We start from the raw sequence: 24,855 nt of genomic DNA, 5'->3' as shown, positions 1-24,855 counted from the left end.
CCATCCCAGCCCCCCTCCCCCATCCTCCCCACCCGATGGGCAGGGTACCTGCCAGCCACACTCCCCCCCGCCCTGCCACCGCTGGGCCATCCCAGCCCCCCTCCCCCATCCTCCCCACCCTGTCCTCCAGTGCTGCCCCCCAGGCACAGCCGCATGCTGCCTGCCAAGCCTGCACCATGAACCATGTCATGGAGTCCCCGGGCGATGCCCTGGAACTGCTCCCCACAAAGCCAGGCAGGACTCTGGGGAGCCTCCTCTCCCTCGGAGCAGCCTGTCTGCAGGGCAAGAAGCTCCCATGGCTTCACCTCCTGGGTCTCTCCTTGGAGCATTCAGCCTCCTCTGCCCCTCCGTGCGCTTCCCCCAGCGAGTCCGCCCAGGCGGGGGTCCTGGGGGGCCACAGGGTCCTGCCCCCCCACTGCGCAGTCAGACGTGACTCTCAGCCAGCCAGTAACACAGAGGTTTATTAGACGACAGGAACAGGGTCTAAAACAGAGCTTGTAGGTACAGAGAACGGGACCCCTCAGCTGGGTCCATTCTGGGGGGCAGTGAGCCAGACCCCCACGTCTGCCCTCACTCCCCATCCCCAGCCAGCTCCAAACTGAACCCCCCTCCAGCCCCTCCTCTCTGCTCAGCTCCTTTCCCGGGCCAGGAGGTCACCTGATCTCTCTGTTCTCCAACACCTTCAGCTGGCACCTTTGCTGGGGAGGGGCCCAGGCCATCAGTTGCTAGGAGACAGAGTCCCAGGCATTTAGGTGCACTGGCCCCTTGCTCTGCAGCAATCCCACCCCCTGACCCACCACCTGGATATTAAGAACTGCCGAGGGGACACTGAGGCACCCGCACCGTGTTCAGAGCAAACATTCAGAACCTTCCCAGCTCGTCACACACCACACCTAGGTGCGCCTTTGCTTGACACCCACCAGCACACACCCACTTCCCCCACTTCCCTGACAAATCCCTCCCCCATCACCCCACCCCCGGCAGGGTGCCTGCCCCGCCCTGGAAAACCTGCCACCCGCCCCAGCTCTGACCTCCCCAGATCTGCTCCGGCCCTTGCTGCAGAGCCCAGCTCACCAAGCCCCAGGCTCCTGCCCGGGCATGGCCCCCTCCCGAGCTCTCCCTGGCCTGCTTCCTATGGCCAGCCGCGCCCCGGGCCAGCTCTGGTGGGCACTGGTCCAGTCTCTGCTGGGCAGTGGCTGGTGAGGTCGAATCCCCGTACGGGGGGCTGCCCCCCGCAGACACTCCTGAACCCCCCCACTGACAGCACCCGGTGTACCCCTGTCTCCTTCCGGGGGGCTGGGATCCGGTGGGGTTTGAGGAGAGGCTCTGGGCAGGGGACCCCAGTGTGGGGCGGGGGGCTGCGGCCAGGCCCCGCTGAGCGGCCCTGTCTCCCCCAGGCGGTGCGAAGCTACATGCGGACGGAGTGCAAGTGCCACGGCCTGTCGGGCTCCTGCACCCTGCACACCTGCTGGAAGAAGATGCCCCACTTCCGCGAGGTGGGCGACCGCCTGCTGGAGCGGTTCAACGGGGCCTTCAAGGTGATGGGGGCCAACGACGGGAAGACGCTGCTCCCCGTGGGCCGCAGCATCAAGCCCCCCGACCGTCAGGATCTCGTCTACTCGGCCGACTCGCCCGACTTCTGCACGGCCAACCGCAAGACGGGCTCGCCGGGCACACGGGGCCGGGTGTGCAACAGCACAGCCCCGGACGTGAGCGGCTGCGACCTGCTGTGCTGCGGGCGCGGGCACCGGGCCGAGACCGTGGTGCTGGAGGAGAACTGCCTGTGCCGCTTCCACTGGTGCTGCGTGGTGCAGTGCCGCAAGTGCCGCGTGCACCAGGAGCTCAGCCTCTGCCTCTGAGCCGGCCAGGGAGCCCGCCGGCCCCGGCCCCACCCCGGCCCCGGGCTGCCCGGCAGCTCCCTCTCTCCCGGACGCGGGCGCTGGGGGAGGGTCTCCGTCCAGCCCCCGGGGAGGGGCTTTGCTGTGCCCCGCCCTGCCGGCCAGGGGCACCGAGGCCTGGGGGCCAGGCTGGGCCGTGGGGCGACGCTCACAGACTCAGTGGGGATGAGGCCGGACTCCCTCACTAGTGAACCTGAATCAGGCCAGGATGGCACCCGGGCTGCCCCCGCCCCGCTGCCTCCTCAGGCCCCTGCGGCCACTGGGCCAGGGGCTCTGTGGGCATGGGGGTGACATTAATAAAGCTATTTAAACACAGTCCTGCCCCCTTTCCTGGAGCAGGGCTTTTGCCACACCCCAGAAGGGGATGCTGGCCGGGGGGCAGCCAGCCACGGCCGTGCCCACGTGGGGACCTTGTCCGGGGGCACCCAGACATCGCCACACCCCACAGGGGAGATTCGTTCGGGGCCCAGCCGGTTCATGAACTCCACATACGCTCTGTCCAGCCCACGTCTGCCCAGGCTCCTAGGCACGGCTGCCCCCCTGCGTCTCACTCGAGCTGATTAGTCCCAGGGGCTCTGTCCCCCCTGCGGCCGTGCTGAGCCCCAAGCCACAGGGGCCAAGCGGGGGTGCCATGCTGCAGGGAGTAGCGCTGAACATCAGTAGGGGGCGCTCTCTGCTCTGAGGCGGCATGGACCCGGCGCGCCGCTCGAGGTGCATCTGTCGCTCGCAGCAAACAATTCAGGTCCTTCCCCTTTAACGAGCCCACGCCACAGCTCCCAGGTGCCAAGCTGCTCACTCCGGGGCCTGGCTAATTTCCGGGGGGGGGGGGGGGTGATCGCCGGTCCCGCTAGCGTCCCCTCCAGCCAAGGAGCTCCCCCGATCTCCGCTGCACTGAGGTGGGCATCCAGGCAAGGCAGCCTGCTCGAAGGCAGCCCGGAGAGTTCGCGGCAGAGCCAGGAGAGGAGCCAGGCCTGGACCCGGGCGAGATTTCTCAGACCCATCGATCGTTCGAGGGGAAAGTGCATTTTCTGGCCGCCCGAGACTGTCTGAAAGGGGCCAGCGGAAGTGGCACGCCCCTCCCCCCTGCCCCCTTTATAACCGCCAGCCCCGCCGCTAGGGCGCTCAGGGCACAGCTACGTTACAATGAGATGCCCGTGGCTGGACGGTGCCAGCTGACTCGGGCTGGCAGGGCTCGGCCGCGGGGCAGTAAAGCTGCAGCACAGATGTCCAGGCTCCGGGACCCTCCCCCCTCGCAGGGGATTTTCTGACCCTTCCCCAAATTCTGGCCAATTTCAGATTTGGTTTGACGTGAACCAATGCTGGTTTGTCACGATTTTTGCTGGCCCTGCCCCCACCTGCCCCACTCAGCCGTTCGCCCGGCTCTGCTCAGGCGTCGGGACCCAGCTGGCAGTGGCCGGTACTGTCCCATGTGCTCCAGGCTCGCGCGTGGGAGGGTCACGCTCCTGCTCCACCTGACGGGGAGTGATCTGGGCTCGGGGGGCAGCAGGGACTGGGCCGTGGGGCAGAGATGGGCCAGGTGGCTGAGGCGGGGGAGATGCCAGGGCGAGGAGCCTGGCCAGCCCCTCCTGGATGGCAGCAGGGCCGGTCAATGGCCTGTTGCAGCCGGTGGTGGGGACACGCCTGCTTCAAGGGAAGGGAGAACCCCCAGCCCCCAGCCCTGCAGAGCTCACCCGGGGGCTGGCTGATCCCCATGGGTGCCCTGAACCAAGAGGAGCAGGGCCGGGTTTCAGGCAGGTGCTCACCCTGGCTGCCAGCTTCTGGGGGTGCCTCCCCATGGTCTGATTGGCAGCTGGTTTTGCTCAGCTGATTGGCTGGCTGTTTTGCTGGAGAAGCGGTTGGCTTGGCTGCTCCAGGGGGCCCCATGGAAAAGTTTTCTGCCCTGGGGGGTGCTCTTGAGGAGGAGGGACGGGGAGGGCCAGGGTTCCACCACAGAGGCTGCTCTTGGCCATAGAAACACCCGACCCTTCGCTGAATTCTTTGCTTCAACAGTGTATCCTGTAGCAGTGAGTTCCGCAGGCTAATTAAACCCCTGCAGAAAGGGGCTTCCTTCCAGCAGGGGCGGCTAGTCAGGGTGTAGTCTCTTAGGGGGGCACTGCAGGGGCACCGGAGCTGCCCCCCACTGGCAACGCACGGCTCTGCTAGGCTCTTCGTGTCACACCCGCCCCCTGCCAGCGAGGGGAGCGCCCAGGTGAATGGTTAACACTGCCCCGAGAGGGCTGGCGTGGGAGCCATGAGCTGTGCCAGCGCTGGCCCTACAGCTCGTCAGGGAGGAACGGACAGCGCCTGCCTCTGTGTCTGCCCAGAGCCGCTGCTTGGAACGCGGTGGAAAAGGAAGAGCCACGGACACCTGGAGTGAACACCTGGTATTTGTGTGTGTGTGTGTGTGTGCGCACACGTGTGTATTCCTGCATGTGTGTGCACGTGTGTGTAAGTGCTTCTGTATATGTGTGTGCACACATGTGTATTCCTGCCTGTGTGTGCCTGTGTGTGAGTGCCTCTGTGTGTGTGTACACACACATGTGTATTCCTGCATGTGTGCACACATGTGTGTGTGTGAGTGCCTCTCTATGTGTGTGCACACGTGGGTATCCCTGCATGTGTGTGCATGTTTATGTGCGAGTGCCTCTGTATTCATGTGCACACACGTGTATTTCTGCATGTGTGCACACTTGTGTGTGAGTGCCTCTGTATGTGTGTGTGTGTGCACGCCTGTGTATTCCTGCATGTGCACACTTGTGTGTGTGTGTGTGCAATCGTGCGTGTGTGTATTACTGAGAGTGCCTGTGTGCGCTGCCCTGTCCCCTCGGGGCAGGGGAGCAGGCTGACTGCAGAGCCCGGGCGGGTCTCCGGCTCCTGTTGCTAGTGGCTGTTTGACTGACTCACTAACCCACGAGTCCTTCAGCCAACGGGCCCGTCTGTGTTCAAGAGGAGCTCAGGGCTGGGCTAGCAAAAGGCCTGCAGGTCAGGACTGAGGGGCACCAGCGGGGGCTGATGGAGGGAGTGAGGGGGCTGGGCCCTGCCCTGTATTTGGCTTGTGCCACGACCCTGCTAAAATGCAGCCACCTCTGGGGGTGCAGCAGCTACACCTGGGGGCTCAGTCTCCGTGGCCCGTCCGCTCTCTGGCCGGCTAGCACCAGAGAGTGGCTGCTTTGGGGAGGCCGACAGAGCCCAGCTTCGGGGTGGGGTGGGGGGAGCTGGAGCCCAGCGTGGCACCAGAGCAGAGCCGGGGTCCCCTCGACCTGCCAGAGAGTCCCCGGGGTGGCTGCACGTTCCTTTGTCCTCACTGCAGCATCCTGGAGGGTCTCCATAGTAACCCCCCCCGATCCCAGCTGTTCTGGGGGGGCGGGGGCGGGGGCTGCTCAGCCAGCTGCCCATGCACGTCCCTTTCTGGCCAGCAGAGGGAGCCCTGGGCCGATGTAATCGGCCAGCAGGCGGGGGAGGGGGGCACCCTAGGGACTTTCCCTCCTTCTCCCCCAACATGGGGTGAATTCACCCCAGCGTGGTGTGTCCCCCGGCTGCAGCCCCTGCCCGAGCCCCCTGTCCAGGGCTGGCCCCTCGACCCGCAGCCCCTCCCCGAACCCGCGGCCCGCTCCAGCCGCCTGCACGGTGCCATGGTGCTGCCGGGCAGAGGCAGGGGTGCCCAGAGCAGACCCCCGGGGCCGGGGGCTCGCTCGTGCCACCAGCTGAGTCGCCTCCGGGCTGGAGCTTCCCTGGAGCTGCTGGCTATCAGAGCTCCTCCTTTCACTCGTGGGGTAGGGGCCAGTGCTTTGGCCCAGAGCGTCGGGCATGCGGCCCCTGCGGACGCTCTGTGGTGATCTCACGCTAGCCCAACGCTGGCCTTACGTCGGCTTTACACCAGCGTAACTGAGATCAGAGTCTGGCCCCCCGAACCTGACACAGCGGATGCTACGTGGGCAGGTGAGCAACGCTTCGAAACCCTCACTTCCCAATGAAGCTCATTTCCGGCGGTTAATTTGTACATGCCTCCTGCAGGCAGGGAACTAGCTCCCCCCGGTCAGGGTGTGCGGGTGAGTGTGTGTGTGCGTGCGTGTGTGTGTGTGAGTGTGCGCGCGCGTCCGCATCTGTGCGTGAGTGTGCGTCCATGTGTGTGTGCGCGTGTCCGCATCTGTGTGTGTGAGTGTGTGTCCGTGTGTGTGTGTGCGTGCATCCATGTGTGAGTGTGCGCGCGTGTCCGTGTGTGCGTGTGTGTGTGTGTGTGCGTGTGTGTGTGTGAGTGTGTGCGCGCGTCCGCATCTGTGCGTGTGAGTGTGTGTCCGTGTGTGTGTGTGCGTGCATCCATGTGTGTGTGTGTGCGCGCGTCCGTGTGTGTGTCCGCATGTGTGTGTGTGTGAATGTGCGTCAATGTGTGTGTGTGTGTGTCCGCATGTGTGTGTGTGTGAATGTGCGTCAATGTGTGTGTGTGTGTGCGCGCGTCCGTGTGTGTGTGTGTGTGTGTCCGCATGTGTGTGTGTGTGAATGTGCGTCAATGTGTGTGTGTGTGTGTGCACGTCCGCATCTGAGTGTGTGTGTGTGCGTGCGTCCGTGTGTGTGTGCTTGCGTCGTTGTTGCTCTTTAGCGGAACGCTCCGTGGCTCAGTTCACATTATGAAACCTCCAGCATCAGCCCCGGGGACCACAGAGGAGCTGCTCTTATTATGATTTTTTTTTTAAATCTATAACGTGAGGATCTTCACTCGCCTTTCAATTGCCCAGCCTCCAAAACCACTGGACAGATTATTTTAATCAAACTTTCAGGGAAAAAATTCCCCTTTGGCCTGAGACCAGAGATGGGACATTTGAGAAGACGACAAAGGAGACGTTTTAAGAAAGTTTGGAGTAAATGAAAACGGGGGCCGATGCCGGGAAAGGCGTCTGAAAAATCGAGATCCTAATCTGCCCTCGGAGGAGACAGGAACTGAAACGGCTGGCAGAGCCCCCTCGGAAAGGGGACAATGGACGATTCGCTTAAAGGGGAATCGCTGCCTTTCCGGCTCAAACAAAGAAATGAACAAACTGGAGAGGGGGTCAGAGAAGAGCCTCGGAAATGATCAGGGGGCTGGAGAGGGGAGGTTTAACCCTGACTCAGCAAAGGATTAGGCACGTGCTCAAGTACCTTGCCGAATCAGGCCCTAAAAGAGCAAACTCTGCCTGAGCTGGCTGAGCGCTGGCGCTGGGGGGGGGGGGAGCGGGCCCAGAGAGCAGATGTCTGGGGGGCGTTACCAGCAAGCCGGACGCTGTGCAGAGGCCTAGCTAGGAGCAACGCGTGGCAGGAGATTGGCAAAGGGAACCTGGAGGCCGAGCCTCAGGGCAAGGGCTGGAGAGTGAAATGCACGAGGCTGCGCCCTGCGTCCCATCCCCCGGCACACCTGATATTAGACTGGGCGAGGCGCTAGAAATGGGGGCTGATCCTACCCTGGGGGGCAGGTTTTCAATGTGCTGAGTTCTTCTGACGGTCTGGCCTGGGGAGAGATGGGGGTGGTTTCCATCTCCAACCCCTGGGATTCTCTGCTTGGAATCCACGTCCGGTCCCTCTGCGGCCTGAGGGGTGAAAGGTCCCTGGGATAAACCTCAGCTGCTGCCGGCACTGGTGAGGTGGCTGGTTCCCGCGGCAAGGCAGCTCGCTCTGCATGGCTTCGATTAACAGCAAAGCTATTTCCCGAGCACAGGGAGACGTCTCCCGGCAGCCCAGCCCCCAGCAGCGCTGCAGCTGGACACCAGGACCGCAGCTAAGCTCGCAGAAGCCAAGCCTGGCCCAGATCCTCGTTGTCTTCCAGCTCGGCCGCAGGGGAGAGCTCCTGCTAGCTGGGAAAGTGTCTCCTTGGAATGCGTCAGACTGCGGGACCGGCCTGGCCCCAGTCCCCACTTAGTCACTATGGCCAGGGTCAGAGCAGAGAGGCTGAGTCATTGCAATAGCCCCCCCAAGCCCCCCCCAATAAAATCTGGCTGCTCCCTCGAGGTTGGGAGTTTGCCGGAGAAGCCCCCAGGCGAAGCTTTCAGGCCCTGTATGGGAATAATCGTGTGCTGGGTCTACGGCGTCTTTCCTAAGGACCTCAGAGGGTGTTTGAGCCGGACGGCCGACATGCCCACAGCGCTGAGATGCAGCCGTCTCTGGGGGAGGGCAGCAGCTGTTTGACAGCCACACGGCAACGCTTCTAACCGTTCGGGGCAGGAACAGAAACCTCAAGGGCAAGGTTCAGCCAGGACCCCAGGGTTAAACCCCCCTCTGCAAATGGCCCAGCTGGGGCCACGGGGCAGCCCCTCAGGGCAGTTCATGGCTGCCTAGGAGACCACCTGCCGCAGCATCCCGAGTTTTCTGAGCGCTCCCCACTGACCAGGCTGTGTCACTCCCAGCTCAGCCCCACAAGCCTGTAGGACGGAACGAGAAGAGCCCTGGTGCGTAGTAACCGGGCCATGCACTAACTGTGTGGCTGTCAATCAGCTGCCGTGTCCCGCCCCAGAGGGGGCTGCATTTCCATGCGAGGTGGCACGAGCCGCAGTTTGTAGCGCTTGGGGTGCAAGGCGCTATGGAAACGGAGGTTCATGTCGGCCAATCAGGACTCCTGGCCTGGCCTCCTGACATCCTCAGCCAGAGGAAGGCGTCCCAGCCCAGAGAACCAGGCACGGTGATTGGCTGGTGGCAAGGTCACGTGATTGATTATCGGTACAAAAGCCAGGCAGCTGGGTTACTTCTGCTGCAGGCCGGGGCGGCTCCAGGCCCCAGCACGCCAAGCACGTGCTTGGGGCGGCATGCCGCGGGGGGTGCTCTGCCGGTCGCCGGGAGGCGGCTCTGGTGGACCTCCCACAGACGTGCCTGCGGAGGGTCCGCTGATCCCGCGGCTTCGGTGGAGCATCCGCAGGCATGCCTGCAGCAGGTCCACCGGAGCCGCGGGACCAGCGACCGGCAGAGCGCCCCCCGCGGCGTGCCGCTGTGCTTGGGGCGGCGAAATCGCTAGAGCCGCCCCTGGCTGCAGGCCCACGGAAAGAGGCTCCGTCCCTGCCCTGCGCAGCCCACAAACAGCTGGATGTTGGAGTCTAGGGCTTGGGAGGGGGGCAGGGTCAGCCTGGTGAGACACCCCCAGCCCTTCACTGAATTAACACAGCAATGCGCCCTGCTTGGCACCCGCGTGCCATCTGCAGCCCAGGGCCGGCCTGCCGTCTGCCTCGTCCCCTGGATTCAGCTCCTCGGCTGCTTTTCTCGGTCTCTCCTGGTCCCCCATCCTTCGACCTGTGCCCCCACGCTGGCCCTCGGGCTGGGCTGAGTAACGCCTGGGAGGAGCCACCTTAGTCCCTTTTTAAAACGCCAGGTTATTTTTCCTTCTCGGAGAAGCATGTGCTAGAGGGGGTGGGGTTCCCCGGGGAAGCTCCAGACACTTCCTCAGCCAGCCAGCAGGGCTGGCTCCAGACACGGTTCTCCTCCCCGCCGGGCCAGATCTGGAACTGGGAACTGATGCCAGGTGCCTGGCCTGGCCTCGCCGGCTATGACCGCAGGGCTGCTGAGCCTTTCCCCTTGCGAATGACTTAGGGAGGCTGCGTGGGCTGGTCAGGGGCGGCTCTAGCCATTTCGCCACCCCAAGCACAGCGGCATGCAGCAGGGGGCGCTCTGCCGGTCGCCGGTCCCGCGGCTCCGGTGGACCTCCCACTGACGTGCCTGCGGAGGGTCCGCTGGTCCCGCGGCTTTGGTGGAGCATCCGCCGACGTGCCTGTGGAGGGTCCGCTGGTCCGCTGGTCCTGTGCCTGCGGGAGGTCCACCGGAGCCGCCTGCCGCCCTCCCGGTGACCGGCAGAGCGCCCCCCACGGCATGCCGCCCCAAGCACGCGCTTGGCGTGCTGGGGCCTGGAGCTGCCCCTGGGGCTGGTGGCCAGCGCAGAGGGCCAGGGAGCCAGGCTAAAGCCCCCGGGGGTCTGATCACCACAGCCCAAAACAGGAGCGCCCCAAAACACAGATGCTGGGGCTTAGCTGAGCGTCCCTGGGGAAAGAGGCGACGTAAGGTGGCAGATGCTGATTTTGGCTCCCCAGGCATTAATCCAGAGCAGCTGCCTTGGAGTCTCTGGGATTGCTCCGGATTTACCTGGGGTACCTGAGATCAGACCCTGAGATCAGCGGGGGCCTGAACGGGGGTGGAGGGGCAGGGGTGGTTGAGTACCTTGCACCAATCTGGCACTGAACAGGGGGTGCAAAGTGAATGTAACTCACACACCTGGAGAAGGGGGTACAGCAGGAAAACCAGGGGTAAGGGGAATCAGCCCCCCATTCTATCCCAGACCCTCTGTTAGTTCCTACTCTGTGACCCCTTTATCCCCTCGGCATCTCTGTTACACTGCGTTGGAACTTCCGCTGTTCGCACCGCTTTGTCCATCACACCAGCTTTCCAACCCCAGGTGTGGGTCTCACCCCACTGTTCAGGTCGCCAGTGAGTGCGACCCAGAGATTTCCCTGAGAACTGGCCCTTCTGCCCCAGGTTCTGAATACGACCCACGTCAGAACATGAGTCAGGTCTCCTGGGCTTTACTCCCAGCTCTGGGAGGGGAGTGGGGTCTAGTGGTTAAAGCAGTGGGGGGCTGGGAGCCCCGCCTCCTGGTTCTATCCCCAGCTCTAGGAAGGAGTGGGGTCTAGTGGTTAGAGCAGGGGGACTGGGCGCCAGGATTCCTGGGTTCTCTCCCCTGGCTCTGGGAGGACAGTGGGGTCCAGTGGTTAGAGCAGGGGGCGCTGGGAGCCACCACCCCTGGGCTCTATCCAGGAGTTATGGCCATGCTTTCTAAACCCATTAAAGTACAAATCAGTCACCTGCAAGACCCCTACTTTTGCATTACTGAAATGGTCAGACCCAAAGAATAACTTGTTGGGATCTGATTTCTTGTGCAGGCAGGGATGTGTTATTGATATGGCGAAGCACTTGGTGTGGTTTACTGCAGGACAGGAAATGGATTCCCTGCTGCTGATCATGCCTGACTGCGGGATGGTCTCCGCCCCGGAGGGGCCAGAACCAGATGAATACAAGCTGGACAAATTGCTAGCAGAACATCCACATTGTTCCGAGTTACAAGTCCCAAGCCGCAAACATGCCAAACAGAAAGCTGACTGTGGGTGTATGGTGGTGATTGTTGTTGTGGAAGGAGGAGATGTGCCAGCCCAGAACCAGGGCTCTTATCCCGATCAGCCTCACCCCACACAGCCAAGACTATTGAGTCTTTCCTGGCACAGGGAGTGTGACACTGATGTACTTCCCCAGCCAATTCCCCGCTTTGGCCTGTTAAAAAGCCAGATGGCTCTTGGTGTCTCACAATTGATTACAGACGCCTCCATCAGGTCACACCTACTTGTGCCCCTAGGGTGGCCAGGACACCAGAGCTCATGAAGTCTGCATGGTTCACAGTTCTAGACATCAGTAACGGCGCTTGGACCCTGCCCATGGCCTGGGATTCACAATACGGATTTGCATTTCGGTTCCAGGGGGCCCAAAACTCCTGGACTCGATTGCCCCAGAGCTACAAAACCAGTCCCGCATTGGTCCACGCCCAGATGTGGCGGGTACTGGCACGATTTTCTGAACCCTCTGTTTTGTTCCAGGACGTAGGTGACCTTTGTCTAGCAACTTGCCCCAAGGAAGAGCATTTGGAGAAGCTGGACGAGCTCCTGCAAATTCTGAAAGCAGCAGGTTTAAAGTGTAATCCTGTCAAGGCGCGGTTCGTGCGCCCCCGGGTCTCTTTCTTGGGTCTCACCTTGACAAAATTGGGTCGAACCCCATCACAGCAAAGGTGGAGGCAATCCCAAAGTTGCTGTTACCGGAGGACCCAGCTGCGTGAAGATCCTTTTTGGGTTTGACTGGGTTCCACTGGGATTTCATTCCCCATTTTGCTTTCACGGCAGGTCCTTTGTATCGACTGCTCAAGAAGAGTGTTCAATGGGAATGGACTGAGCAGCACGCGGACCCAGTGGCCCAGCTGAAACAGGCCACTGTCAAGGCTCCGGTGTTGATCAGTCCAAATCCTGAGATCACCTGGAGGTGGCGGTGAGTGTCAACGCGTTAGCGGCTGTCGCCTCCCAAGAGAGGCATGGGAAGATCGGACCCGTGGCCTATGCCTCACATTGAATGTCTCCAGGGGAGCTCAAATACCACAACCGTGAGTTCTTATTGGCCACTAGTTGGGCCGTACAACATTTTGCTTTGTTTCTACAAGGGAAGGATATTGCAGTGACACCTGTCAGGACACCGTCTCTGCTACCAACTCCCTAGTGTAACAAGGGGACCCCCATGTTTGTCCAGACACGGACGAACAGAGTCCAAGGGGGGTGGTAGAGAGAAAGTTTTTCCTACCTTTGTTCCAGGAGAAAGATTCCTTCAAAGGATACCACTTCTGTGTGGATGGGTCGAGTTATTATGATCAAGGGAAACCACGCACAGGATTCAGAATCGATGTCATTCCTCCTGAAGGAAGGAGGAAAACCTGGCGTGATAGACCCAGGCCAGGGAACAGCAGAGTAGTACAAGGGAGATATACTGGCCACTGGATTAACAGTTTTCTGTTCCCTGAGTGACCAGAGCAGGGGCTGCTCCAGGGAGAACACCTGACTCCAATGAACCTGCTAAGAGTCAGGTGAGGCAGTTAAGCACCTGACTCTAATTAAGGCCCCTCTGATGCTGTAAAAGGGCTCACTCCAGTCAGGCCAGGAGGAGAGGAAGTGCGTGCGAGGAACTGGGAGCAAGAGGTGTGCAAGAAGCTGGGAGTGAGCAGGCACTGCTGGAGGACTGAGGAGTACAAGCGTTATCAGCCATCAGGAGGAAGGTCCCGTGGTGAGGATAAAGAAGGTGTTTGGAGGAGGCCATGGGGAAGTAGCCCAGGGAGTGGTAGCTGTCATGCAGCTGTTCCAGGAGGCACTGTAGACAGCTGCAATCCACAGGGCCCTGGGCTGGAACCCGGAGTAGGGGGCGGGCCCGGGTTCCTCCCAAACCTCCCAACTCCTGATCAGACACAGGAGGAATTGACCTGGACTGTAGCTTCTACCAGAGGGGAAGGTCTCTGGGCTGCTTCCCGACCCACAGGGTGAATCTCTGAGGTGAGCAAATCCACCAATAAGCTCAGGAACCACCGAGGTAGAGGAGGAACTTTGTCACACGTGGGAGAAGGCATATTCATACACCCCACATTCAGCCCAATATGCTGAATTAGCAGCAGTGGCTTGTGTATTGGAGTGCTGTGTCCAGGCCTCCATCAAGACCTCGTACCAAACCACTGGTCTGTTTTCAGACTCAGCATGGGTGTGCACAGAGTTCCTACCCTGTTGGGAAACCAATGGGTTTATGTCCTCTGATGGGTCGCTGATCACCTGTGCGTCACTGTTGAGATACATCCGTGACCTGGTTTTAAAAATCACTCTCCCAGGATGGCCAGTTACAGTGATAAAGGTCAAGGCCCACTCGAAATCAGACCCCAGTGCTGTTGAGAATGGAAAGGCTGATAGATTAGCCCGAGAGGGAGTCCGATCGGGGCAGTTCTGGAGGGAGAAGATACTAGAGCATGTCATCCTAACCCTTGGTCCTAAGTGCCCCGTTTCTGCTACCAGAGTGGTGGGAACTGACATTCCTGACGTAAAGGAGATGCAAACATGAGACAAGGACAGAGTGGAAATAACCCAAGAACTTTCTAAAGCCGAAGGAGAACGGCCACCCGTGTTAAACCGTTTATAGGGGAGCTATAGGCCGTCTCTACAGGTGGCGGGTGGAATCCTCATGTACACAGGAGGGTCCTTCTCCTGAGTGTGAGGTCCCAACTCTCTGGAGAAGGGAAATGATAACCACGGGCCATGACACTCCAACAGGGGGACATTATGGGGTGGTCCAACGTCCCTTAACTGTGGGATGTGGCTGCTCCTTAGACTGGATGTACAGCAGCACTGTCACGCTTGTGTGGCTTGTGCCCAAGCCAACCCCATGTAAGGATCAGGCCTTCGTCTGCAGCCGGCTTAGAAGAGCAGCCGAGCAGCAGCCATGAGCGGAGAAGCAGGAAGTCACAGCCTCACATGCCATCTACATGACACTCAAACACTGTCTCATCAGGCTGTTAAGTAGGACACCCCATCCTAATGGCCCCCACTAGATCACCTGATAAAGACACAGATCTTAAGCTGGTTGAAGAAAACTCTGGCAAGAAACCACTTAGCGGTAGCTGTGGGTGTGAAATCCTCATTTCTTCCTCGTTTTGTCATTATGGTCCCCACTTCCCTATTGTTTCATCTGTCTGGTTCTTTGAGTGTTTCTGTCTGTTACATAATTAATTTTGCTGGGTGTCAATTAACTAAGGGGGTGGGGTAGGATTGGTTAGGGAATTGTTAGGATTGGTTAGTAAAATTTTCCTAAAATGATTGGTTACGGTCGAGCAAGGCAGGACTCAAATTTCACTATATAAATGGGGGCCCAAGAAAACGACCAGCAGCGAAGGAACAGAAGAAGAAGGAGGAAAGACCTGGAAGAAGAAGAACTCACCCCCAAGACTCAGCCTAAGATCAGAGCCACTAAGAATCCTGCAGCAACCAGAATCCAGCCGAGACGGATCTTGCCTGGCCACCAGGATTGCTGAGCACGGCTTGTATGTTTAGCGTGTGTGTTCTGCTTGGTGATTGTTAATAAAGAGAGGATCAGGATATTACTGTGTAAGGCTCTTTCACTGGTAAAGGTCCTGCAGAAAATTACACCCTGAGCCCTAGGAATGGGGCATGGGGGGTGGTATTTAAATTGACAGGGTGTGACAAAGTGAGGGATTTTCTTGTTTTTCCAATGGTTGCATGCACAGTGGGTGGGACTCAGTGTCCCTGGATGTTACTGGTTTAACGAGGGGAGGGGAGAGGGAGTTTGTTGGTACAGAGGACTGGAGAGGGAACTTGGGACCCCACCCAATGGCCTGGAGAATGGAGACCCCGGCGACTGGTGACCTGGCGACTCGGAGGCCCAGCTCAGGAGTCGCAGCCGGTTCTGGCCAGTGGGAGAACAATGGGCTGCGGGGAGAGGACCCCGGTGACCTGACCCGCCGGTTCCAGCCGGGACAGGAGAGGGGAGAGGAGGCCCAGGTGACCCAGTTTACGACTCTGTGTCCCTGGAGAGAAGCCAATGGACAGAGGGGGTCTGGGGCCGGGGATATCGAGGCCCAGCTGGGAAGCAGGGGGGGCTCTGGGCTGGAGGGGGGGAGCAGGCGGAGCCCCCCTGGCTGCAGGGGGACTGGGATGTGCTGGGCTGAGGGAGGCCAGGCCCAAGGCCCTGAGAGTTTCCTGTGCTGGGTCAAAGCTGTTCTGTTTTACGCTGGCTGAGAGTCACTCCGGGCTAGAGAACAGGGGGCATCATCCCCTTTGGGAGGGTGGAGGCCCCAGAGTGAGGGGACCCCCTGAGGGGGCCCACGGCACAGACAGACATGCTAAGGCTCAGAGAGGTGCAGCTCCAGGAGGTGGAGGGGCCTGACGCTGGGAGTGGACCCCCGAGAAGGGCTGTCGCACTGAAAGGGGCACCCCCCCACGGGGCCATGAGTGGGCACAATCTGTGAGTCCGTGACAACGAGTTACGTCTGAGCCCTAGGAACAGGGTAAAGGTGGGTGCCCCTAGAGTGTGTGAATGATAGAGAATTTCGTGCGGGTAACACCAAGTCCATGCAAAAGGAAGGCACCATTGCAATCTCAGGTGTATGAAGGACCATGCATGGCTTTGCAGATTGATTTCATAGGCCTTCTACCAAGGACCCAAAGAGGCAACCAGTACCTCTTGGTGGTTGTCATGGAGGCCTTTCCCTGGAAAGCCAGTACTTCAAAAGCCACAGCCAAGGTCCTGGTAGAACAAGTCTTCTCTCATTGGGGGATCCCTGTGAAAGTGGAATCAGACCAGGGATCACATTTTACAGGACAGTTCTTCAAAGACTGTCTTACATTGATGGGAGTCCAGCAGAGACTACAGATCCCATACAGACCAATCATCTGGGATGGTGATGTGGAGCAAACTGACAGATAATGATGGATGTAGTTAGGATTCCCTCAGGCCTCTGATCTTTATGGCATTAAGGGCAACTCCTGCTGATAAAACACCCTCTGAGGTTAGGACAGGCAGAAACACTCGACCTGGCATGCCAGTGGCACACAATTGGAGGGAATCAAAATGGACACCTACCTGCAAAATCCACAAGAACATTTAAATCCGGTCCAGCTGCAGGTAGCCGCTAAATTGGGGGAATCTCGGCAGAAGGCTACGGCGTACTTTGACAAAACCCAAAGAGAGAATACTTGGGAGGCTGGTGACCAAGTGATGTTGTCTTACAAAGCGCCAGAGCAGGGGTTATGTAATCGGTGGATCGGACCCTTCCGAATCATCGATAAACGCAGTTTGGCAGTGTACAGGATTAGAGACACAGGAGGCAAGTGTAATAGAGAGAAAATCCACCCTGCTAATCAGTTAAAGCTGCATCAATCCTCAAGGGCCCAGGAGCAGCTCGCTTCCCAGGCGCTAGGTGAACCGCCCTCCGGTGGAGTCCAGCAAATCACAACCGTGAAATGGCCATTGAGATTGCGGATCTATTCCCTCTTTTTTGCCCTGAGGGTAGGACTGAGCCAAAAACCAAGAGTTTGGGACTCGAATTTTGCAAAGGATACACCAGTCTGCACAGGACCATGATGCTCGGCTGCGCTTAAACACGCAGGTGTTTGAACTTTTAAAACGCAATGCGCCTCCAAAGGGAGCAGAGCGAATCACCACCACCAATCTAGGCAGTGAACGTACTTTAGAACTATATCCCAACTCATTGGCAAATGGTTCTGTGGACTCATTTTCGTAGCTTGCAAATACCGTAAGTGTTTGGTGAATATTGTTGGGGGTGGAAAGGAGAATCAAAAGCCAACCCCTCTCCCACACTTGATCCAAGGTCAGAAGGGTTGAGGTAACTATGAGTTGGTGATATACACCGAGACAGGGAAAACTGGTAACGTTAAAACGTCGGACCAAACTGTCCACCTGGACTAATGAAACAACATTGAGAGTACGTGCTGTACCCCCACATATGCCTGGCAGGTATAGCGCAGGGGTCTGTACAGCCTCCCTTCAATTCCCTGATAATTGTACCTGGTGGAAACATAGTAGGTTAATTGTTCAACCACAGAACACAGACGATCTCTTAGAAATTGTGAATTTAGGTGCTAATCTTGAGTTCATCCACCATCCAATCCAATCTGTTAAGCGAATTAGACGGGAAGAGGTCACCTTTCAATACCAGTTGGCAGGGGTGATATCACCCCTGCCATCAAGTGGCTGGAAAAGGATTAAGCTCTTGGATGAAGATTCGAGGCGGGGAGGATGTAAAACCTCCATCTCCTCGCCAACCAATTCCACACCCCTCACACACCGAATCCTGTACGGGGATTGGAGAAATAAGGCCAATTTTGCATGGTGACTAACCAGGAAAGGTTCCTATATGGTTCCTTGGAGTGTCCGGTCACTGATCTGAATTTCTGTTTTACTCCACAGCAGTTTCCTTCAATGGGAAGCCAAGTGATTTCCCCTAGTCCTGCCTTTGAAAACACCACCTGATTTTATCTGATCCCTTTTATTAGGACTTGACTATCCAAAACACTCCAGCGTTTTCGGTCCATATTCCCGCTCTGGGACTAAAACAATTGTTACTTTGAACGGAAACCCACCTCATTCAAATGACAAGTGCCATGGTTAAGGCGAGACAAGCTATTGTCCAATGATTAGATGGGGGAGATCAGGCAATAGACGCTCCCTGGGAAGAAATTGGATTAAATGGATGGATTCTTGTCCGCGGCATTGCAGCAGGGATTATTTTCACCCCTCTAGGATACATGCAGTGGAAGATCAACGCGTTAAAGGAAAAAGAGCAATTGCCCATACAGCTGACAGATGCTGATGGTGAATATGTCTCCATGATGCCTATGGTAGAGCTCCATCAGGAGGTAGATCAGGATATCCTGCCTCCACCCCGAGAGGTGGAATGGAACCTGTTTCCACACATCCGCTATCCACCCCCTCTTCTAGGGGAGGGTTTTTTTATGCAAGCACCCCATCAAAGGCGGGATTTGTAGCCCATAAGGGGAGTTTGCTAGCTTGCTATATTGCATAATATGTTTTCTTTTGGTTTGACTCATATTATTTTGTTATCATATCATATTATTAATGAATCATCGTATTTTCTGGGGGTTTGTTTATGTGGAATTCCAGTTTATGGTATTTGTAAGAGTTATTCATGGTTATTCAGAATACTTGGCTGTAATGCAAGTAACCCACAGGCTGTATCCTGTATGATTAGCTAGAGCAAGTTAGTATAAGGGTTTGTAACCTTTGGCATAGATAAATGGCCTACTGGTCAACCCCCTTAACTTTGAGGAACTGAATGGGGAACCGAACAAAGAACTGAATCTCTTTACCATGAGTCTGGAGCAGACCGGTAACCACAGGGCACCGCAGAACATGGAAGTCATGAGTTAAGCCAAGGGTAACGTTTTGGGAATGAGAATCAATATTAGTACGTATGAGTCTATGTCATAATATGTTAACCTATTGAGTAAGTTGTCACGGAGTGTGGGGGACATCAGGCCCTGCACCCCCGGCTTCCTGCGATTCACCAGGACTCTCAGCCAGCCAGCAAAGCAGAAGGTTTATTCAGACGACAGGGACACAGTCCCAGACAGGTCTTGCCGGTACAGACAACAGGACCCCCTTAGTTAGGTCCATCTGGGGGCCCCAGGGATGCCACATCCCCATTGGGAAGCCCAGGCCCCGTCGGGTTTCCTCTCCATTTCCCTGCCAGCTCCAAACTGAAACTCCCTGTCTCCCTCAGCCTCCCCCCGGCTCCTCCCCCAGCCTTTGAGTCCTTTGTCCAGTTTCCGGGGCAGAGGTGTTACCTGGCTCCAACCCCCCTCCTGGGTTCTCAGGTTACATGCTCAGGTATCCTCCCTTCCCCAATGCCGGCCCATCCCAACTCCCCTGCAACCTTCCCAGGTCAATTCTCCCCACTCAGCACTCACATAACACAGCCAGAACGTCCCCACTTCCTCACACAACTGCACCCAAAGATTTATGTGGGTGAGGAAACAAGAATTGAGCATTGTCACAGACTCACAGGTTGTGCCCACTCTTGGCCCATATAGTCCCTGGGGGGGGAACCCCCTTCAGTGCGACAGCCCTTCTCGGGGGTCCACTCTCTCTCAGGGATTAAGCCCCTCCAGCTCCTGGAGCCGCACCTCTCTGAGCCTCAGCACGTCTGTCTCTGCTGTGGGTCCCCTCAGGGAGTCCCCTCGCTCTAGACTCCCAGGGCCTCCACTCCCAGAGGGAATAATGCCCCCTCGCCCCCCGTTCTCTAGACCGGAGCGACTCTCAGCCAGCGTAAACTAGGAGGGTTTAAAGTCCCACCTCTGTCCATTGTCTTCTATCTAGGTAAACAGGGACTGTCACGGAGTGTGGGGGAGTCAGGTCCTGCACCCCCGGACTCCCTGCAGATTCATCAGGACTCTCAGCCAGCCAGTAAAGCAGAAGGTTTATTTAGACGACAGGAACACAGTCCAACACAGGTCTTGCAGGCACAGATAACCGGATCCCCCGGATAGGTCCATCTTGGGGGGCCCCACAGCCCCCCTTGGGGATCAGAGCTCGGTCTCCCTGCCTCCCCTCTGTTCTCCAGCCAGCACTCGTCTGCCCATTCCCTCCGGCCCCTCCTCTTTCCTCAGCTCCTTTCCTTTGTCTCCCCTGGCCAGAGGTGTCACCTCCCCTCCCCCAGGCCAAGCTCAGCTCACAGTTGAATTCCTGCATCTTCACCTAAACCTCTGGCTCTCCCCTCCCCCGCACAGACAGTCTGTGCTTCCTACTCCTTCACACCTCTCCCCCCTCCGAGACTGAACTGAGCGGGGTCACTCCAGCCAGTGACCCGGGGAAGTTCGGACCCACCTACAACCTTATGCCGCCCGCGCCCTCTCCCCACCCCAGTACCCCTGGGGTGCACACGGGGCTGGGGCCTTCCCCCCACGTTCCAGTCTGGGGGGCTGTGATTCAGGCTCTCTCGGTTCAGAGCCCCCCTCCTGACCCTGGCCCCCCTCCGGACAGGCTCCTCGGGGTGGGGCCCGGGCCTTACAGCCATCTCCCCCCTGTCCCGGGCCTTCCTCCCCCTCTGGCAGACGTCATAGGAGCGGCAGTGCTGCCGGACGTGGGCAAAGACCCCAGGCCAGTAATAGTTCTGCAGCAGCCTCTGCTGGGTACGCCAGGCTCCCTGGTGCCCTGAGGGGGACATGTCATGGGCCTGGCACAGCAGCTGGTGGCGATACTCCTGGGGTACCACCAGCTGCCTCCTGATCCCTCCTGACTCCATCTTCCCTGGGGGAGCCCATTCTCGGTACAGGAGCCCCTTCTCCCACAGGAACCTTTTCCGGCCACCTCGTCCCATGGTCTGTCCCCCCCCGAGGTTGGCCAGGTCCCTTATCCTCCGCAAGGAGGGGTCTTCCCGCACCGCGGCCTGGTACTCAGCCGCTGGGGCAGGGGCGGGGGTCTGCTCTCTCTCACCGGCTGGGTATGGGGCCACAGCCTCTCTGAGCCCCGTCCCTGGGCGTTCCCTCCCTACCGGGTCAGGGTCCGGTGTCTCGGCCAAAGTACTTTCCCCGGGGTCAGGGTGCAGAGCCCTGCGTCGACCCTGACTACGGTTCACGGACAGGGTACCCTGGGTGTTACTTGGCCAGTCCTCGAGGTCCCCCCCCATTAACACCTCCGTGGGCAAATGTGGGTGCACCCCCACGTCCTTGAGGTCCTCCTTGTCCCCCCACTTTAGGTGCACCCTCGCTACAGGCACCTTGAATGGGGTCCCGATCACACCCCTCAGGTTCAGGTAGGTGTTGGGCACCATCCGATCTGGGCCCACCACCTGCGGCCGGGCCAGCGTCACCTCTGCGCCCGTATCCCAGTACCCAGTGACCTCCTTCCCGTCTACCTCCAGGGGAACAAGGCACTCGCTCCGGAGGGGTAGTCCCGTGCCCACCCTGTAAACCCCAAACTCAGGGCTGGGAGCATCCAGCCCCTCGGAGGGGTCAACCCGGGGCCCCCCTCCCTCCTTCGCAGGGGGTACGCGGCCCACCCCCCTTTCGTGCGAACGCTGCCCCTCATCCGGCTGGGTCTCTACCAAGTTGACCCGGTGTGGGGTTGGTCTGCTCAGTTTGTCCCGGAGCTTGGGGCACTGGCCCCGTACGTGGCCCGGTTGGCCACATTGATAGCAGCCCATGTCTCGTGGGTCCCCTCGAGTGGGACGGCTGGACCTGACGCCAGATGCTTCCCTTTGGTGGGGGCCCTCCCTCGGCTCCTTCTGGGAGGTCCCATGGTGACTCTCTCTCTGCGTTGAGGCAGACCTGCTCCTTCGAGACGCCTCCCTGCCATCCCCCGCCCGACTGTCCATGTATTGGTCGGCCAGCCGGCCTGCATGCTGCGGGTTCTCCGGCTTCCGGTCCATCAGCCACTGCTTCAGGTCAGATGGGCACTGCTCATACAGGTGCTCCAGTACAACTAGGTCAAGCAGGTCCTCTCTAGTTTGGGCCCCAGCCGTCCACTTGCGGGCGTACCCCTGCGCCCGGTTGACCAGTTGCAGGTATGTGCCCTCCCGGGTCTTACGTTGACCCCGGAACCTCTTCCGGTACATCTCCGGGGTCAGCCCAAACTCGCGGAGCAGGGCCTCTTTGAACAGGTTGTAGTCCCGCGCCTCCTCCCCTCTCATTCGGCTGTACACCTCCACGGCGGTGGAGTCCAGTAAGGGGGTGAGGCACCGGATCCTGTCTGCAGGGTCCACCTGGTGCAGCTCGCAGGCATTCTCAAAGGCCGTCAGGAAGGTGTCTATGTCCTCCCCCTCCTTACGCGGGGCCAGGAAGCTCTTACCGAAGCTCTTTGTAGGCTTGGGCCCCCCCTCACTCACCGCAGCCGGGGCCTCCCTGTTGTTCAGCTGGGCCATGGCCAGCTCATGACTGCGCTGCTTCTCCCTGTCATCGTATTCCCGTTGCTTCTCCTTCTCCCTCTCATCGTATTCCCGTTGCTTCTCCTTCTCCCTCTCATCGTATTCCCGTTGCTTCTGCCGGTCCTCCATCTCCATCTCCTTCAGTTTGATCTCTCTCTCCAAGTCCAGCCGCCTGCGCTCCACGGAGGCCGAGCGTCGCCGGGACGATCCCCTGCTGGCCGGGGGGGTCACGGTGCCCTCCGTAGCTGGGCTCCTCCTCCCCCTCCCCCTAGGCCTAGGGGTGGGGGGTCTCGGGACGCCCTCAGCGGCCGGCTGACCACTCCCAGCGGGGACAGACACTGGTGCCTGCGCTGCATCTGCCCGGCTGCTTCCCTCAGAGACAGGGACCGGTTCATTCCTGCGATCTCTCTCTTCCAGCCGGGCAATCAGCTGGGCCTTGGTGAGCCTCCCACAGTGCAGCCCCCTCTGCTTGCACAGCTCCACCAGCTCACACTTGCGCTTCTGGGAATACATCTTCCTGCTGGCCACTCGCAGGCTGGGGTGCTCGCCGCTCCCCACGGGTTCCAGGGGGACCCCTAGTGTGCCAGTCCTTGAGCTCACCACCTCTCTGCCAGGGTCGAGCTGCAGACTCCTCCGCCCCTGGGATCGCTCGCTGTGATCCCCCGGGGGACCCTGTTACTGCAAAGTCCTGCTCTCTGGCCACACTCGCCCAGGGGTGACTCGCCCCTTCGTTTTACTGCTCCCCAGTCACTTACTGCAGGAAGCGCCGTCCACGGGGTGCCGCCGATCCCACCGCTGCCACCAGTTGTCACGGAGTGTGGGGGAGTCAGGTCCTGCACCCCCGGACTCCCTGCAGATTCATCAGGACTCTCAGCCAGCCAGTAAAGCAGAAGGTTTATTTAGACGACAGGAACACAGTCCAACACAGGTCTTGCAGGCACAGATAACCGGATCCCCCGGATAGGTCCATCTTGGGGGGCCCCACAGCCCCCCTTGGGGATCAGAGCTCGGTCTCCCTGCCTCCCCTCTGTTCTCCAGCCAGCACTCGTCTGCCCATTCCCTCCGGCCCCTCCTCTTTCCTCAGCTCCTTTCCTTTGTCTCCCCTGGCCAGAGGTGTCACCTCCCCTCCCCCAGGCCAAGCTCAGCTCACAGTTGAATTCCTGCATCTTCACCTAAACCTCTGGCTCTCCCCTCCCCCGCACAGACAGTCTGTGCTTCCTACTCCTTCACAGGGACGCCTGGGCCACCTCTCCTCTCAGCCCCCCTCTGGCCCCTCTGGCTGGAACCGGCGGGTCAGGTCACCGGGGTCCTCTCTCCGCAGCCCATTGTCCTCCCGCTGGCCAGAACCAGCTGAGACTCCCAAGCTGGGCCTCCTGGTCACCAATTGCCGAGGTCTCCATCCTCCAGGCCATTGGCTGGGGGACGCAGGTCCTCTGTAACAACAAACTCCCTCTCCCATCACCATTTAACCATTACTGGTTAAACCAGTAACACCCAGGGAAACTGAGTCCCACCCCCTCTGCATGCAAACAATTGGAAAAAAAAACAAGACCCCCCCCCAAAAGCCAAGAACCCCTCTCCCCACTTCGTCACAGGCATGGTAGGTTGGTCCTAGATTCCAGCAGTGGGTAGTACCGGGACCCTATAAGAGGGCAAAAAAACCCATGCAAGATGGTTGCGTTTTCCTATCTTCTCCATACAGCCGAGCTCCTCAACACCCAGCTCTAATCCCTACCAACTTGGGAAGCCTGGACCATCAGTTCCTCAGTCATGCCAGAGATGAGGCTGGTCCTTGGTCTCTTATTACCAGGTCTTCAGGGAAGGGTGTGAGTGTTCTAGCTTAATAGAGATGTTACCACCAGTGGTTATAGAATTGAATTACTTCGTTGTGACTCTGTTTTGTAGCATTTATGCTTCTTTCATTTATTTTAATAAAGATCTTAACAAGCTGGTATTGTCTTCAGTATAAGAGTTCTTGCCATGCACCCTGACAGTCCTCTCACGATACCGAGCTCTGTGTTCTCCATCCCTGTAGCCTGAATTGGGACAAGAACCTAAAATATCTTCTGATCAGATCCGTGGCGAGTCATAATAAATGAGTGTCATGGAGTTTGGGGGAAACAAGGCCCTGCACCCCCGGCTTCCTGCGATGCACCATGACTCTCAGCCAGCCAGTAACACAGAAGGTTTATTTAGACAACAGGAACACAGTCCAAGACAGGTCTTGCAGGTACAGACAACAGGACCCCCTCAGTTAGGTCCATCTTAGGGGGCCCCAGGGAGGCCAGAGCCCCATCTGGGCTCCCCTCCATGTCCCCAGCCAGCTCAAAACTGAAACTCTCCAGCCCCTCCTCTGCCTTTGTCCCTTTCCCGGGCCAGGAGGTCACCTGATCCCTTTGGTCTCCAACACCTTCAGCTGGCACCTCTGTAGAGGAGGTGCCCAGGCCATTAGTTGCCAGGAGACAGAGTGTCGGCCATTTAACATAAGAACGGCCATACCGGGTCAGACCAAAGGTCCATCTAGCCCAGGATCCTGTCTGCCGACAGTGGCCAATGCCAGGTGCCCCAGAGGGAGTGAACCTAACAGGCAATGATCAAGTGATCTCTCTCCTGCCATACATCTCCACCCTCTGACACACAGAGGCTAGGGATACCATTCCTTACCCAGCCTGGCTAACAGCCATTTATGGATTATTTATGGATTTAACCTCCATGAATTTATCCAGTTCTCTTTTAAACACTGTTATTTTCTGTTCAGACAGCATCACATCTGCTCTCTAGGGCTCTGCAACAATCATGCCCCCTTCTCCCGCCACCTAGAGACCTAAGAACTGCATAGAGGAAACTGAGGCACCCACACAGTATTCAAAGAAAACATTAAGAACAGTCCCACTTTGTCACAACGAGCCCATAAATTCAGGTCAATACCAGCTTTGTGAAGGGAGTGAGGTCTAGTGTTTAAAGCAGGGGGGT

At 58.7% G+C, this 24,855-nt stretch overlaps 1 protein-coding gene across 1 annotated transcript in view; it reads left to right on the top strand.

Moving 5' to 3' along the window:
- WNT6 (Wnt family member 6) overlaps nucleotides 1–2,149 on the top strand; it is a 28,973-nt gene extending 26,824 nt beyond the window's left edge. The window contains exon 4 of the mRNA XM_045031628.1: nucleotides 1,398–2,149. Coding sequence (XP_044887563.1) covers nucleotides 1,398–1,859 — 462 coding nt within the window. The 3' untranslated portion in view covers nucleotides 1,860–2,149. The remainder of the gene's footprint in view (nucleotides 1–1,397) is intronic.
- Nucleotides 2,150–24,855: the final 22,706 nt, after the last annotated feature.

This window comes from Mauremys mutica, chromosome 10 (assembly GCF_020497125.1).
Source record: "Mauremys mutica isolate MM-2020 ecotype Southern chromosome 10, ASM2049712v1, whole genome shotgun sequence".
Taxonomy (NCBI): domain Eukaryota; kingdom Metazoa; phylum Chordata; order Testudines; family Geoemydidae; genus Mauremys; species Mauremys mutica.
This window is presented reverse-complemented; position numbering and strand designations above follow the sequence as displayed.